Consider the following 19032-nt stretch of genomic DNA (forward strand, 5'->3'; position numbering starts at 1 on the left):
CCTTTGAGGCTGTTGCCCTTTCTGTACTTGCCCAAGGCCATCGAACCTAAAAAAACCGCCCAGCCCACGCCACACAACCCCTGCTACCCGTGTAGCCGCTTGTTGCGTGTAGTGGACTCCTGACCTATCCAGCGGAACCCGAAACCCCACCACCCTATGGCGCAAGTCGAGGAATCTGCAGCCCACATGGTCGCAGAACCGTCTCAGCCTCTGATTCAGACCCTCCACTCGGCTCTGTACCAAAGGTCCGCAGTCAGTCCTGTCGACGATGCTGCAGATGGTGAGCTCTGCTTTCATCCCGCTAGCGAGACTGGCAGTCTTCACCAAATCAGATAGCCGCCGGAAGCCAGAGAGGGTTTCCTCCGATCCATAGCGACACACATCATTGGTGCCGACATGAGCCTGTTCCAGGCCTGTTTTATTATTGCCATCCCAACACTCACTCATATCTGTGTCACACTCTTCTCTGGAATAACAACTTTTATGTCACAATACTTGCCATGCAGTAAATAAGTAAAGTATGTTGTTAATATAGTGTTTTGTATCAAAAGGGATAGGAATTTAGTGATGGAAGGATGAGTACTTTTTTCAGGGGGACAGTGATGGCAGAACAAAGCACTAAAAACATCCGGTTTATTGAAGTATAAATCAAATTGAAAACGTTTTAAAAAAAGGAAGACATGTCTGCTGGTAAAGTCCAATATGACAACTTTATACAACAATTAGTTTCAGTGGTGCCACCACCACATGGTTAAACATAATTGAGGCATATTGAATAATAATGGGGAGCATTTGTTATGTGCAATGAATCATTAAACATTAGAAGTATTTATGCAGGTACATCATGGAGAGCTGCATCAAACCGGTGTCAGGACTGAAGACCACCACAACAACAACAATGCAGGTACATACACAAAGCTCACAACGTTTAATCATTTGTGACACATGATGACTATGGTTTATCATAGTTTAGCCAGCCCACCATAAGTATATACCACCAAATGATAATACATCCAAAGTAACCACTGAATAAATTTGTGTACATCCACCTTTTAATGGGTACTAGGACAGTAGCTGCTACATTACATGTAATAATTAGTCATACTGCAACTTCCCAGTTGTCATGTATTCTTTGACAAATGTAGGTGGCTGTGGAGTACCACATACATACAGCACAGGGAATCTGAAGTACCTGTACAAACATGGCATGTTTCGCATGTGCCTGATACCTATTCCAAGTTTCTTCTGAAGAAAAGATTCGCAAAATTCAAAGAATGTTAAATGACGACTGATCAAATTCTAGGTTTTATATGAATGGGTAAATACAATCTTGAATGAAATTCTATATACAAAGATGGTAAGTGCATTATGGGTAGTAATTTGTTTGTCTCCAGACAAAAAAATGATCAGAGAAATGGGATTTGAAAACTAGAATTAGAGGAACTGAATTATAAAATGAAGGTCGTCAACGTCATTATGTAATAGTCATGTCAGGGTTCTAGGAATACAGCTTTTTAAAATATAAGGTGCTCTGAAACACTTTCTTCGCCACTAACAAATTTTGTCAACATTAAATTTTTTCCCTGCATGGAGACAGTAACTCCAATGAATATAACAACAATCTCCAAATTTTCACATGACACAAAATTGTCAAAGTCTGATTAGGCTACTCACAGAACACAGCTTTTCTCTTTCTTTTTAACATATCAGCATCAGCAGGAAGAAAGTAACCATTACTTAAAAGAACATTGGTTGCTTCTGACTATACCTTGAAATTATGTTTAAAATCATTGTGAAGCGTTCCTGAAGGACACCCATTTTATGAAACTGCAGACTAAATGTGAAACCACTATGATATTATGAAGTTAAACTCCACTCATAACCGTGGCGAAGGTGTAAGTGCATATAAAAAGTGAAATTATTGTATCAGTGGAGAATATGAGGCTGGCTGTTTGTAAAAACATACAAATCACAACCAAGACTTTCTTTTTACAGATTTTTACTGGACAATTTCCATGGCAAGATTAAGCAGAAATGGGCAAGATTAAGCAGAAATGGGCAAGATTAAGCAGAAATGGGCAAGATTAAGCAGAAATGGGCAAGATTAAGCAGAAATGGGCAAGATTAAGCAGAAATGGGCAAGATTAGAGGGCATAAAATGCTGTTGCAGCAATGCCTGGTCACACACTTGGTGTTGCAATGCCAAAAATGGCAAATTTCAGGAGTCAAAATACCTACTTGTATGGAGTACTCTCCAGGAAAGCCCCCGTATACCTATTCTATTCCACACCTTTAAAAAGGTGTAGAGAAATGAAGTTTTGTAATTAAGAGTTTATCTGTGTTGCAAGTGTAATGGGCAACTGCCTGCTGCTTCGTTCACAGACTATTGACTGCAGAGCCTTTTTTGCTTTTATTTAATCAACTTTTTACATTGGTCATAAATTGCAACACCTAAGCTTTTCATGATAATTAAGGCCATATAAGCTTGGTCTTTTCTGAATGTACTTCTGGCGAAGAAGCGATTCTGGTAGCTGGAGTCCAAAGATTTTGTTAATTGTACCTTTTGCATTCTTGTGGAGATATTTCCTTAGCAACCTTTCAACACGTGACAAATATTTCTTCATATCTAACCAAGACGTTTAAAGCCAATTTTCATAATTTCATCTTTAAAAATCTTTTAATGTAACAAAATAATTCTTAAAAATTTTCATCCCTGTTGCACTCCCTTAGGGGTTGACTTTCCAGGAACATTTATTTTTTTATTTCTAACCAAATACAAATACCAATTGTCAGATGTAGCCTTAAAAATCTTTAGAAGTATTTTAGTTATTACTTTCGAAGAAAACTGTCACCCTCTATTTTACCACATTAGTGCTTGAATTTCCAAAAATGTTGAAACACGTATTTTTTATTTTCTAATCAAGAAACCGAATACCAGTTTTCGTAGTTCTAGCTTCAAAATTCCCTTAATAGTGACACTTTCATAAAGCCTTTCATCCCCTATTTCATTCCCTTAGGAGTGGAATTTTGGACAATTCCTTTGCAAATGATGCCTACAGTATACGAGCCACACCCTCTCCAAAACTTCCTGTTTCTATCCTTAGCAATTTTGGGCTGGATGATGAATCAGTCAGGACATTGCCTCATATACAGAGATGTAATAGTGAACTACAAAAACATGCACTGACAGTCTAGGTACAGGTCAAGTGACACAACATGAGAACTTTTCTGTTAATGCTACTACTATGAGAGGAATTCCACATATCCCAGAATCAAAGATTGTACTCCACTCCCACTGCCACACTACACCAGCATGAGTAACTTTAATTTCATGTGCTTTCCTTCAGATTCAGGAAAGAATGCATGGAAGAGGCATTAACATAAGATCAGGCACTCTTCTCACAGTTTCGGACATGGACTTTTTCATTTATTAGTGATTATGTCATGTAGTTTATAAAGTAAAGCAACAAGCAGCAGCAGCCACACCAGAAACTTCCAGAAATACAAGACTAAAAATTCCCTGAAAATGGAAACAAAGGGAATTCTCACTCAACACAGAATGCAGGTTTGAAGCTGATACACAAAAAATATACAACATAGTTCATAAAATCACTATTCTTTCAAAGATTTACAAAAGAAAATTAGTGTACATTTATCACAACATGATGAAACACTAAAAATAATGTGGGTGAATATTATTACAGTATTTGCATGCAATACTGTTACACTTCTTTGTGCTCTTATCGTAACTTTGAAAATTCCTGGCTGTTCATAATGTTAGTACTTTTTAGAGAAGGTAAGTGACATTTATAACATTTTGTACTTCAACATTGGTAATAATAATTACATAAGACATGAATGACAAATCTGTACTGTTAAAAAGGCACTTAAAATTACTGATTAGAAAGTTAAATAAATAGAGTTAAAATAGTTGTTTACACCTTCTAAAGCTGTCATTAATACTGGTCATTTCACTTACATTAATCAGTCTAAAAACAGACATCACCTATAATAACACACAACTGTGATCTGCTGTTGTTTATACCAACAGCCAAGGCACTTCATAAAATATAACATGTATATTAATGTATAAAATCGTTAACCGTGTAACACAAGGCACTGAATATTAGAAGAACTGGAGCTCAGTTTAACAATACGCAATGGCTGCCTTAAGAGCTCTTACATCTCTTGGATCCCTCATGTCACTATTTGAAACAATCTGCCACCCTCCAACAAAATTTGGTGGCAGTGGAATGCTTCAAAACAGACAACTAGTGTTACATTAGTAACTTCCATATACATAATTAAAAATATACATATTTAAAAATATCGAGCAGTAGCAAATAAATAACATTACAAAAGAGTATCCATCATACGAAGACACTCATTTCGATATCTTCATGATGAGTAGCATTTCTGTTTGATGGTGCATGTTGCTTTTCAATACATTCACTGAGAGTTTTCTTTCCAGTTAAAACATGAACTGTTTGATACTTCCTCTGCCATTCCTTCAGCAGCTTCCAATGATACCTGGAAATCAAAAGCAATAATGACATCAGGATTCCCTTCATAATTCCTACTTATGGTACAAAAAATGTGAACATTTCATTACTACTTCAGTGCATTTAAATACATTTATCTAACTACATACATTTTGAAATGAATATACACAGAGTTTACTATATGCCTTTGGTGTCCTATATGCAGAATAGTGTAATGGAATGTCAACGCACGCACGCACGCACGCACGCACGCACTGACCGGGCCAAATATCTCACGAAATACGCATCAAACAAAGAACAAAACTAGTCTAGCTTAAAGGGGAAACCAGATGGCGGTATGGTTGGCCCGCTAGATGGCACTGCCATAGGTCGAACGGATATCAACCGCGTTTTTAAAATAGGAAGCCCCATTTTTTATTACATATTCGTGTAGTACGTAAAGAAATAGGAATGTTTTAGTTGGACCACTTTTTTCGCTTTGTGATAGATGGCGCTGTAATAGTCACAAACGTGTAAGTATGTGGTATCACTTAACATTCCGCCAGTGTGGACTGTATTTGCTTCGTGATACATTACCTGTGTTAAGGGGACCCGGAACGTCCTATACCTCCAATGTTAAATGTAAGGAACATTTTCTTATGAACTATTAACACCAGAATGATGAAACTTTTACAGTATATTACATATATTTAATACCATGTACCATATGGATTTTAATTTATTGGTGTTTTTGGGGAAGATATTAATTATTTTGTTACTGAAAATAATTGACACTTTTTGGCATAGTATCTTTGAAATAAAATCTGTTATCAATTATGTATCACAAAAAAGCTATGATACAAGGTGTATATTGGCACTGTTTACATTCCTTGAAAATTTTAAGTCTTTATCTCTAATAGTTTAGCAGAAAATGTTCCTTATATGGCAAAAAAGTGGACTTGTGGAAAACGAGTTTCAAAGTTTCACTAACATTTTAGTGGAGTCCAGCACCGTAAGAGGGGATTTCACTGTCACTTGACATCTCCCCATCTAGCCTTCTTTTCACACCTTTCCTTCTTTGTCTGGCTTGCCTCTCACACTCCTTTTCTTTCCTTTCAGCATCCAGTTTCCTCTCATTGTCTATCAACATCATCATTGCACTCACCATGTACTTTCCGGGCATCACATCCAGCTTCTTCAGCACATTGCACTTTATAATCTTACCTTTGTTGTACGTAGCAATGGCATCATATACTCCAAAATGAAGAGTATGAATTTCCACAAACACATTTTTTGGGATTATGGTCCAAATTACATTATTCACACTCATTTTGATTTTGTGTACGTCCATGGATACATTTCTTCAAAAGTTCAGTTGCAGAAAGATCTCTGAAAATTTGTTTTATAGCCTTCATGACAGTTTCTGGTAGACTGTGATGACGCTTGTATACATGTTCAGATCCCTGATATTTGTTGTACTTGCACCAGGAATTGGGTCCCTGAGGGCATAGTCCATGTAAAGGTTCCTCGTCAGTCGATAAGGTGTGGCAGTACAGTGCCATTACAGCGTTTTCCATTGCATCAACATTGAGTATTTTGTCTTATTGCCAGTCCATAGTCTCTCTGCAATCTGTTGATTACCTCGTCTGTCAATCTTTTACCTCCACCCAAAGGTGGCCTTTCATTGTGGTCTTCAGTCGACGCAGCCTTGTTCCCATACATTTCTGAACATGACCTATGCACTCCTGCTTAGTAATGGTAACATCATTTCCACAAGATTTCAGCTCAGATACAGCAGCAAACAACTTCGAATCACCATCACCCAGGAACTGTAGGTATCTGACCTTGTACCACAGAAGAGAGCGACTGAAAATGTCTTTCACACCGAAAACTTCCATGGCCCCACTAGACCCACTGTAATTCCTTCGACAGTTTTCTGCACGCTCATCCTTCACTCTTTTAGGACACCTACAGTGCTTGGATTTAATTACAACATCTATAACTTTTGTAGTATCAGCACTTGTTGCCGTTATTACCCCATTGTGTGAAGTGTGCCCGCACTTCTGCCACGTACCATCTAGTGCGACAGTCAGGTCCCGAGGATTCTGAACATTTGGAATTTCTTCATTCACCGCCACAGCCTCCTGCGCTGTTTCTTTCATGGATTCTTGGGCAATATCTTCAACACAGGATCCAACAACCGAGTTATATTTTGAGAATTTCGTTGGTGGTGGTGGTAGATTCATTACACCACAAAACATTTGACCAGCAGAGTATCCCTTACCGATTGACCTTAGAGCATAAACACATCCAATATTTACACCATAGTACTTGCTTTTCTCACTATCAGTTTCACCTTGGCCTATTTCGACGTATTCTGAGTTCCAAAATGAAACACTGTAGTGACAACTAGTACAATGGAGACAGATTTCTGCTGCAAGTCCTACGTGTCGCTTGACATTTACTGACATACTCAATTTGCAACATTCCTTACACAGTACTGAACTCTCAGTCAACTTTGATAGCAATGAAATGTTAATTATTTCGTTCACATTATCCTCACTACACTTCTCCAACAAACTGCAGTATTTTTCAGTTGATCCATACAACTTCTTGCTTGTGTTAGAGACAGGAGTAGATTTCACTTCATGAATAACCTCACTATTTTCAGAATCATTTCCCAAGGTCAGAGAAATTGTCACAGTTCCACTAGTGTACCTCGGAGGAGGCTTCTTCCTCATGTAAACTCTGTTACTAAATTGAGGCATATTCGATAAGTTCCAGTTACACAATAGAAATACAACACAAATCGTGCAATAACCACCAAATGCTCAATGTAAACAACAGTATCCAAAGACTACAATACGCAGACAAAACAATTGCCTATCAAATCATGTTGCCAACATAATATGAAGTCTTTGGAAAGACCGGAAGTTTTGAAAAACGATATTTTCAATGAGCATGTATCCATGGAAATTCAATGTTGCGACACGCCCTCTACAGCACATTATTGAAAACAATATTTTCAATACTTGGAGTTGAGCTACAGGTAAGATTAATATGCCATTTTAAAGAGGAAGATCTGTAGTATTTTATTTCACAATAAACTGAAAACCCAAAATTTCATCATTTTTAGGTTCCAGGTTCCCTTAAAATGGACTGTTTGCCAATTGCGAAAAAGATCGATATCGTGTTGATGTATGGCTATTGTGATCAAAATGCCCAACGGACGTGTGATATGTATGCTGCTTGGTATCCTGGATGACATCATCCAAGTGTCCGGATCGTTCACCAGATAGCTTCCTTATTTAAGGAAACAGGAAGTGTTCAGCCACATGTGAAACATCAACCACAACCTGCAACAAATGATGATGCGCAAGTAGGTGTTTTAGCTGCTGTCGTGGCTAATCCGCATTTCAGTAGCAGACAAATTGTGTGGGAATCGCGAATCTCAAAAACGTCTGTGTTGAGAATGCTACATCAACATCGAATGCACCCGTACCATATGTCTGTGCACCAGGAATTGCATGGCAACGACTCTGAACATCATGTACAGTTCTGCCACTGGGCACAAGAGAAATTATGGGACGATGACAGATTTTTTGCATGCATTCTATTTAGCGACGAAGCATCATTCACCAACAGCGGTAATGTAAACCTGCATAATATGCACTATTGGGCAATGGAAAATCCACGATATCTGCGACAAGTGGAACATCAGCGACCATGGCGGGTTAATGTATGGTGCGGCATTATGGGAGGAAGGATAATTGGCGCCCATTCTATCGATGGCAATCTAAATGGTGCAATGTATGCTGATTTCCTGCATAATATTCTACTCATGTTACTATAAGATGTTTCACTGCATGACAGAATGGCGATGTACTTCCGACATGATGGATGTCCGGCACATAGCTCGCGTGCGGTTGAAGCGGTATTGAATAGCATATTTCATGACAGGTGGATTGGTTGTCCAAGCACCATACCATGGCCCGCACGTTCACCAGATCTGATGTCCCCAGATGTCTTTCTGTGGAGAAAGCTGAAGGATATTTGCTATCGTGATCCACCGAGAACGCCTGACAACATGCGTCAGAGCATTGTCAATTCAAGTGCGAACATTACGGAAGGTGAACCACTCGCTGTTGAGAGGAATGTCGTTACACATATTGCTAAATGCATTGAGGTTGATGGACATCATTTTGAGCATTTATTGTATTGATGTGGTATTTACAGGTAATCGTGCTGTAACAGCATGTGTTCTTAGAAATGATAAGTTCAGAAAGGTACATGTATCACATTGGAACAACTGAAATAAAATGTTCTAACGTACCTACATTCTGTATTTTAATTTAAAAACCTACCTGTTACCAACTGTTTGTCTAAAATTGTGAGCCATATGTTTGTGACTATTACAGTGCCATCCACCACAAAGCGAAAAAAGTGGTCCAAATAAAACATTCATATTTCTTTACGTACTACATGAATATGTAATAAAAATGGGGGTTCCTATTTTAAAAAAACCCGATTTACATCCGTTTGACCTATGGCAGCGCCATCTAGCGGGCCAACCACAGCGCCATCTGGTTTCCCCCTTCAAGCTAGACAAGTTTCATTCTTTGTAGTTTTTTCGTTTGACGCTTATTTCATGAAATATTTGGTCTGGTCACGACCAATGGACCACCTTTGTGTGTTTATTTATACACCATAGTACTTGCTTTTCTCACTATCAGTTTCACCTTGGCCTATTTCGACGTATTCTGAGTTCCAAAATGAAACACTGTAGTGACAACTAGTACAATGGAGACAGATTTCTGCTGCAAGTCCTATGTGTCGCTTGACATTTACTGACATACTCAATTTGCAACATTCCTTACACAGTACTGAACTCTCAGTCAACTTTGATAGCAATGAAATGTTAATTATTTCGTTCACATTATCCTCACTAAACTTCTTCAACAAACTGCAGTATTTTTCAGTTGATCCATACAACTTCTTGCTTGTGTTAGAGAGAGGAGTATATATGTAGGAAAAATATATCTAAAAACAAAGATGATGTGACTTACCAAATGAAAGTGCTGGCAGGTCGACAGACACACAAACGAACACAAACATACACACAAAATTCAAGCTTTCGCAACAAACTGTTGCCTCATGAGGAAAGAGGGAAGGAGAGGGAAAGACGAAAGGATGTGGGTTTTAAGGGAGAGGGTAAGGAGTCATTCCAATCCCGGGAGCGGAAAGACTTACCTTAGGGGGAAAAAAAAGGACGGGTATGCACACACACACACACACACACACACACACACACACACACACACACATCTCCATCCACACATCTCCATCCACACATATACAGACACAAGCAGACATCTCACACAAGCAGACATCTCACACAAGCAGACATCTCACACAAGCAGACATATTTAAAGACCAATATATAAGGTCTTTAAATATGTCTGCGCGCGCGCGCGCGCATACCCGTCCTTTTTTCCCCCTAAGGTAAGTCTTTCCGCTCCCGGGATTGGAATGACTCCTTACCCTCTCCCCTAAAACCCACATCCTTTCGTCTTTCCCTCTCCTTCCCTCTTTCCTCATGAGGCAACAGTTTGTTGCGAAAGCTTGAATTTTGTGTGTATGTTTGTGTATGTTTGTGTGTCTGTCGACCTGCCAGCACTTTCATTTGGTAAGTCACATCATCTTTGTTTATATATATCTCAAGGAACCTTCCCTTACCCTGACGTAATTATGTTCAGAATTTGGAGATTGTTGGCCCTCAAGGAACCTTCCCTTACCCTGACGTAATTATGTTCAGAATTTGGAGATTGTTGGCCTGAACTGGTTGTTGATAAATACACAAACATTTTACAGTAGCTGAATTTAATTCTTGTACGGTGGTGGTAGACTATGAAAATGGCAACCCCATCAGACACACGGAAGACACCGTTGTTAAGTGGAAACAGTAGTACGAAAAGTTTTATTATGGAATTAGCAAAAGTGAACCATCAAGTAGTTGAGCAACTTACACCAGAAACTACAATCTTGTGCAGCAAAATAAACAATTCAACATCTGAAGGGCTATAAATCCTCTGCTCTAAGACAGTACGTCTGAGGAGATGATTGAAGAAATGCGGCAGGAAGGTGGTGGTGGTGTGCTGCATTCATCGTGTACATGAATATAGGAAAATAGGAAGTGGTCACAATACTTGTTGAAGTCTCTCTTCATCCCGTTACACAAGCAAAGTGGAATGAGGCACTGCTCCACTATAACTATTGCTCCCACAACCCATACAAGCAAAATTTTGCTCTGACTCTTGAACCAGCATTTGAAGCCATACATTCAATATCATATACCCTCAGGACATCCAGGTTTCATAGCAGGAAAAGGAACTCTTGCACAGATTCTCAAAATATGAAAAATGAAAAATTGCAAGAATTCTGAGATCCTGTCTTCCATCTGCTTCCTTGAATACAGGAAAGCCTTTGACTGTGTTATCGGGGAAAAATTGTGGCAGGTGCTTGCAGAGTTTGTGTCCCATCACATTTGACAGCACTGATCAGAATTCTGTACAATAATCACTTAACAGCTGTGGAGCCAAGTCCTGGCAAGTCTGATTTCTTTGGTGTACCAAAAGTTGTCAGAGGGGGTTGTGTTCTGTTCCCACAAAGTGTACAACATCTATGAAGAACATGTCATTAAGAATGATCTTGATCGTTCGACTAAAGCCATCTCAATCTGTGGTAAAATTTAACAACCTCCAGTTTGCTGATGACACCATGCTTTTAGCCAGCAGCAAACATGAACTTGCTGTGCTACTAACAAAAGTAAATGACAGTCTTTTACATGGCTTAGTCATCAATCTCAGTAAATCCAGACTCATGATGACTGGCTGACAAGTGCACAGGTTCAACTCACAGGCTGAGACACGAGAAGCTATGAAGATGGATCATGCTGCATTGAGTGGCTATGAAGAAACTCACCAAGACCTGGCAGAGCAGATCGATAACTGACACTAGAAAGATGCAGCTTGTTGAAACTACTGTTTTCTGCCTTCTTTAATGGTTGCAAAACATGGACCCTAAGGCCTGAGACAAGCAGCATACTAGTGCATTTCTGCATTTCAGCTTTGGTGCTGGAAGTTGCGCATAAAATGGAACGAACGAAGGCTAAATGTGTACATTATTCAACAACTCAATATCTTCAGCAATTCTCTCTTCATGTCAACAACAAAATTCTCCAGTTCTCTGGCCATACTGTGATATAAGATGGAGAAAACTCTTTAAAATAATCTTTGAAGAGGAGATCGAGGACAAGAGACCAAAGGGAAGACCAGCAAGCAGGTGGCTTGATCAAATCAAGATCTTCTGTCTACCTCTTTAGCAGGCTCTAGGTTCGTGGGGTCACAACAATCGGCACTGAGCACAAAGACTTGTGATGACAGCAGCTTTTAGTGGTTCCGCGATGTCATTCTTGCAGTGTTAATTTAGTGGCAGCTTGCATTTAGATAGGTTTTTTTAACAAGACGGAGATGACTATAAACCATACTGTGTGAGTAATTTGACACATGAAATAATCATGGAATTTACTAAAATGTGAACCACTAATATTAATGTAGAACACTAAATCAAATATATTGCATGCATCTTTTCCGGAGAAAGATCCATTCACTTGATAATTAACACTTTGTGTACCAGTGATTTTTGTCTGAAACCGCCAGTTTATTAATTTTGTTTTGAAGTATCAGTGCCTTTAGCATGAAACGACAACAGCTGCTGTTGCAAGACAAATACATCTAAAGGTACACTGAGATACTTTTAGGAATGTTGTGCATTGTAGCACTCACAGCATTCAAACCAACAGTCAGTGCAGTAACTGTGCTACACAATTATAGGAGATTGTGGCATGTTTGACTTTTTATAGTGGCCATACTGAGATCACTGACAGTGATATGTAAGTATATCTAAAGTTATTGCAACATAAATCTGAATTGGGCTACTGTTTTTATGAGTTGCTTTGAAACGAAACCACTGGAGCAGTATACAACTATAAGGGGGTTGCTTGTGTTGTGCCCCGGATGATGATTACACGAATGTTTTGTCAGGATTTGTAAGGTGGTAGGTCCTCGAGGTACGGCAATACGCAAACACGAGAAGTAAGTTTAAACAGTTTTATTGACAAAGGCAGGTTATAAAACACACACGCTACATGCACCCATCATCAGTGTGTCTGACACCCTAATTACAGTCATATCGAAAGGCTCTATGGTGCTCTAAGAAAAAGAGAGATATTCGCACCCGAGGCCACGCTAGTTAATACCGCGCACGTCGACCAGTGGCGTACTCGGTGTAACCTCACACTGCGGCTGGATACGCATGTACTGACCACGCAAATTGTCTGCATTCCAGACGGGTCGGCTGGTGAGCACTCCTTACGTACCGTACAGCTGCGTGCAACCCACAGACCCTTACACAACATTTATTAAATTTTATGCCCATTTTTTGTTGTTATTAAGACTTGAGTTGTTTTAGGAATTATGAGCTCATAGAAATTTCGAGATGGGGATTGTGTCCATAGAAAATATGAATTTGCTTTCAAATGTAACACGACATGCTCGTGGTTGAAAACTGTACATTCCAGTGGCTCCAAACTAAAACCACCTCCTTAAAATTAGTTTACTTTTTGCAAATTTCTTCTTATAATCATTGATTATTATTATGATAATATTTAACGTCATGAAAAATTTTAAAATTATATTGTTTTTCATATTGTTGGGACTCAAAGAGTTAATTCAGCATGAAAGGAAAAGATTACACAAAAACACTGTCACATATGTTAATAATGAAAGCAGATGTCCCTTTATTTGGACAAAAATGAAGTAATAATGTGATGATTATGTACACTTATGTTTGTGGAATGGGACCCTGCTGTCATTTTAAGTATGCCAAGTGGGCCTCATGTGGTTGGATCTATCTCTATTGCGCTGTCATCAGCAACAAGAACCACATCCATTCATGAACCAGGTTCATCACTGCCACCTGAGTTGTCTGAAGGATACTTACAAAGACTGTATTCTTAGATGTATAGTTAGTGAGTTTTGGGTCAGGGCCCAATGTTTTCAGTATCACACAAAGGCACATTCTTCTCAATGTATTTGGGACTGATGTCTGTAATTATATTTGTACTATGACTGCAGCAAAATATATATAGTGTAATTTTAAAATAACTGGGAAATTTAAGAACTTTCCAACTCACAGCTGTGATGATTATGTACACTTATGTTTGTGGAATGGGACCCTGCTGTCATTTTAAGTATGCCAAGTGGGCCTCATGTGGTTGGATCTATCTCTATTGCGCTGTCATCAGCAACAAGAACCACATCCATTCATGAACCAGGTTCATCACTGCCACCTGAGTTGTCTGAAGGATACTTACAAAGACTGTATTCTTAGATGTATAGTTAGTGAGTTTTGGGTCAGGGCCCAATGTTTTCAGTATCACACAAAGGCACATTCTTCTCAATTATTTGGGACTGATGTCTGTAATTATATTTGTACTATGACTGCAGCAAAATATATATAGTGTAATTTTAAAATAACTGGGAAATTTAAGAACTTTCCAACTCACAGCTGTGCGTTTTTGATATTTTGCATCAACACTTTGAGACCATAATGAACTTTGGTGAGTATGGTACTCTTTCATACTTCACTTTGTCCACTTAGACTGGAAAGTTATACTAAGAAATGATCCTATTTTAGAAAATAAGCAGACACTGTGGGTCTAGTTTCTGCAAATGCAGTTCGCAATGTCTGACTGCAACAAATATTGCAGCAGTGCTGGCACACAAGTCCATCTTTCTTCTATAAAACAAGACCAAATATTGTTCTCAATAAGCTTTTTGTAAAGTTCTTGAAGTCTGAAATTACTTTGGTAGAAACTGTTGGTTTCTTTTGCCAGAATTGCCTTCTACTTTCGGCATCAATTTTACAAATGTTCTACAGAAAATTTACCCGAGAAAACTGTAAAATTGTGATATAGGTCTAGGTTACGATGTATCCTAAAAGCTTGTATCATTAGAACTGACCCACCAATAACTCAGGACCTTTACATTTGTCAAATTCGAACTTACTACACCTAGCATCTTTGACTGATAATGTGTGTCTTATTGACTTTTAACTGATATAATATGTCACGATTGAACAGTCTACGTGTGTGCTGCTGGTCCATCATATCCAACAGGCACAATATTTTGGGAAGCAGACATATCACCATCATCATGTGCAATGATGAACTGAGCTGCTGAGGGCACATGGCCAGCTTATATCCCCTTCCACTACAAGCCGTTCCCTCCGCAATCTACACTTGGGGGTACAAGTTAGCAATCGCAGAGACATTTGCAGTGGCATCTGTGGTAGTGCTGCTTCTTCTTCTTCTTCTTCTTCTTCTTCTTCAGGATGCAATACAGTTTAGGTCATAAATGCCTGTGTCATTACTTAAAATGGTCAGTTACCAAATGAAATTGAAGTTCATTTTTAGCTACCCCTGTACTGTGGTCGATTAGGCTCAGAGCATTATGATCACTTTCCCTTTGAGGAGGTTGCTCAAATAGTTGAAAATTAAATTTCTTTCACCATATTACGACAATGAATAAAAAGTAAAGTACAATCTACAGCTTGTGCTGTATCTGCTAAAATATCTGATAATTCAGATGGCAAACATACATTAAAACGTAAATGCTGAAAGGCTTCTGTAATGACACTGTCCCAGTATTTCTAAGTTTGCACTAAAATTGTTGTATGTTCATAGCAAGGCTTGGGAACCATCACTGTCTACTTATGAAGACGCTCAGCAAACAACAATCTGGCAACTAGTTCGGACAAAGCAACTACATTGACACTACTACAGATGCCGACACAAGCATCTCTGTGACTGCTGACACATGCCCTTGGGTGAGGACCACAGAGGAAATGGCTTCCAGTGGGAGGGGATATAAGTCCACTATGCGCCCTCAGCACACTTGACGACGGCAACTTGTCTGAACACCAAAATATTGTGCATGTTGGACACTGTGGACCGGCAGGACAACTGTTGACTCTTTAACAACAAATATGCAAGGAGAAACTGAAGAATCATAAGTTAGGCCATGCTTATTGTTCAGTATGCTATAAAATTTATGTTAAGATACATTTTTAATTTACTCAGCTGTGATATGCACAGTAAAAGGAAACAAACATCTGCCCCAATTCACACACCACCTCTCAAGAGCAATCTTATTCCACATCCATTATTAGTTTTCTTTTCTATTGTCGAGAAAGGGAAATTGATAATATGTAAGGCAAGAAGCTTATGAAAAATTCACACTAACTGGAGAAAAAGTTTAGCAAAACTTTTGCTACAGAATCAAAAAATAGCCGATAGGAGCACTGTAGTGAAAAAAAAAAAATTAAAAATGTGCTATGTTCGGCACTATAGTTACATTGGCTATGCACACTACTGTGCTGAGGTGACCTCTGAGTGAAGTGAGGCTTTATATGTGCCAGTGTGGCAGTAGAAGAGCAGCAGTGACTCTTTACAGTGGCTGCAAGTAAGAACAAGTGCACATCTCTATGTATGCACAGTCAGTGCAGACAACTTGGTTATTTGGCTCTAGATGGAAGGCACTGTACTCTGTTTTAATGGATGTTGTCATTGTGTATATTGGTCAAGTATACTGAGCACTGAAGTTCCTGAATGAATAAGACATGTATAAATTGTCTATGATATTGGAGGCTCAGTATTTTTAGGGCTGTGTAACAATCATTGTATCTCAGGTTATCTTTTCTTGCTGTCAAGTACAACTGTAATTGTTCATTGTATACTTTGATTGCAGATGCTTTCTTTTACTTCATGTGCTCTAGGCATAGCCACCATCAATGTGTATTACTAATCTGAGTGAAGTTTATGTACAATATTATGGAAAGGAGAGACTGCTGCTTAGCATACAGGGGAGATACTGAGTTGCAGGCAGGCAGGCAGAATAAAAAGACTGCTAATCAAGTAAGCTTTTGACACACACAAGATTCATTTTCTCTGGCTGCTGAAGCCAGATTGTGAGCTCGGGCACTTGATGGGAGAAGCTACTGAATGGTGGGAATACAGAGGAGGCTGGGGCAGAGAGAGGGAGGATTAGTAGGGTTGGGGTGGGGTTTGGGTGGGGGATGGTAAAATGTTGTTTGTGGGAGCATGCAATGATGAGGTAGGGGGATGGTAGGATAACTAGGTGCAGTCAGGAGGATTGACAGAGGGCAGGTCGGAGGGGATGGGGGGTAGGTGGAAAAGAGGAGTGATGTAAAAAGACTGAGTGCATTGGAATAGAAGGCTGTGTAGTGCTGGTATGAGAATAGTGAAGAGGATAGGTGGGTGAAGAACAGTAACTAATGAAGGCTGAAGCCAGGAGGGTTATGGGTAAGTTGAATATATTGCAGGGAGAGCACCCCACCTGCACAATTCAGAAAAGCTGGTGTTTGTAGGAAGGATCCACATGGCACAGGCTGTGAAGCAGCCATTGAAATGAAGGATGGCTTGTTGGGCAGAGTGCTCAGCAACTGGGTGGTGAAGCTGTTTCTTGGCCATAGTTTGTTGGTTGGTCACTCAAGGGGACAGACAGTTTGTTGGTTGGTCACTCAAGGGGACAGACAGCTTGTTGGTTGTCACACCCAAGTAGACTACAGAACAGTGGCTGCAGCTTAGCTTGTAGATTGTGGTTTCACAGGTAGCCCTGCATTTGATGGGATAAGTGATGCTTGTAACCAGGCTGGGGTAGGTGGTTGTTGTGGGTGAATTTATGGGGCAGGTCTTTCATCTATGTCTACTACAGGTTCAAATGGCTCTGAGCACTATGGGACTCAACTGCTGTGGTTATCAGTCCCCTAGAACTTAGAACTACTTAAACCTAACTAACCTAAGGATGTCACACACATCCATGCCCGAGGCAGGATTCGAACCTGCGACCGTAGCAGTCGCACGGTTCCGGACTGCGCGCCTAGAACCGCGAGACCACCGCGGCTGGCTCTACTACAGGGATATGAGCCGTAAAGCAAATTGTTTAGCAGTCCTCCTGTTTTGCCTTTCTGCAGTTCAGCATCTCCAATACATTGTGTGTAGCAATCTATCCTTTTCATAACACTGTCATCATTCTATCCTAGATTTTCCACTGTTTGAAGTCTATGTATGCTGTGTTGACTACTATTTGTTCATGTACCATTAGGTTCACCTTCATTAGTCTGACATTCATTTTCCCCCTGCTTATTCAGTAGTGTCACTGGCAATGTTGTATTAAAAACGTGTACACTGTACTTGCTTGATTCTGTACATTTATGATAAGCTTGCACTGGGTGCGCACATTAATGAAATCTTGTAGTATCTTTTCTAATACTGCATTAATTCAGGTGTACAGTAAGATATTTTGCATACTGTATGAATGGCTTCGTAATCGATCAGACAAGAACTTGCATGTGCTGATCATCATATGAAAATTTAACAAGTATTGCAAAAGGGAAGGAATTTTTTCTGATAATTTTGGTTGATAATAGTAAATTTTAATGTTGATCAGCTCTCAGATGAAGTATGCAGAATTTGATCAATATGTGATTATATTCATTACTGGTTGCAGAGTGAAAATCTCATTCTGGAAACATCCCCCAGGCTGTGGCTAAGCCATGTCTCCGCAGTATCCTTTCTTTCAGAAGTGCTGGTTCTGCAAGGTTCGCAGGAGAGCTTCTGTAAAGTTTGGAAGGTAGGAGACGAGATACTGGCAGAAGTAAAGCTGTGAAGACCGGGCGTGAGTCGTGCATCGGTAGCTCAGTTGGTAGAGCACTTGCCCGTGAAAGGCAAAGGTCCCGAGTTCGAGTCTCGGTCGGGCACACAGTTTTAATCTGCCAAGAAGTTTCAATTATGTTGGTTGTTTAAGTACATACGAAGGAGAAGTATAACAAAAGAAGAGATGGCAAACAGCATATAACTAGATGAACAGTTTTGATACTACTACTATTAAGCAAATGATGAGAAAGACATGCCACTTTAAGAAGCAGGAATAGTGACAACATATCTGAGTATTCAATATATTAAGGTGTTTCTTTAAAATATGGTTGTACAAGATTGAATCAGAACATTAGATGCAAACCAATCTTCAAACATCATACCAGAATGTTGCTTATGTTGCGCTGATGAAATTCATAATGAAAGGTCACAAACAATCAGAAATACAAAAAGGAAGGAATACTGTTCTCTATCATTTTCTCATCCTCATCCTTTTTTCTGTCTAATTCGTTGCTTAAAAATTCAGGGAGGTATGTCCCGTCTATGCAACTAATTTAAGGCAGTTTGTTTATTGCCATGTGCGTTTTGCTTTTTTTATTTGTGAAGTATCTTCAGTGGCCTGTAATACATGTTTCTTTTTATACATATAATGAATGTATTATGTGGTAGTTGCAATATGTTGCTATGTTCCATTTTGTCCTGTTTTTCTCTTTTTTATGTGAGTATTAACTTTTGTAGCACAAATTTTGTGACGTA

The 19032-nt window shown here is 39.3% G+C and overlaps 1 protein-coding gene across 2 annotated transcripts in view; it reads right to left on the reverse strand.

Annotated features, from left to right (window-relative positions):
- Positions 1–3597: 3597 nt before the first annotated feature.
- LOC126262500 (E3 ubiquitin-protein ligase MARCHF3-like) overlaps positions 3598–19032 on the reverse strand; it is a 59825-nt gene continuing 44390 nt past the window's right edge. For both annotated transcript variants that reach the window (XM_049959170.1, XM_049959169.1), the window contains one exon: positions 3598–4530. In XM_049959170.1, coding sequence (XP_049815127.1) covers positions 4450–4530 — 81 coding nt within the window. In that variant the 3' untranslated portion in view covers positions 3598–4449. The remainder of the gene's footprint in view (positions 4531–19032) is intronic.

This window comes from Schistocerca nitens, chromosome 6 (assembly GCF_023898315.1).
Source record: "Schistocerca nitens isolate TAMUIC-IGC-003100 chromosome 6, iqSchNite1.1, whole genome shotgun sequence".
In the NCBI taxonomy this organism is placed as follows: domain Eukaryota; kingdom Metazoa; phylum Arthropoda; class Insecta; order Orthoptera; family Acrididae; genus Schistocerca; species Schistocerca nitens.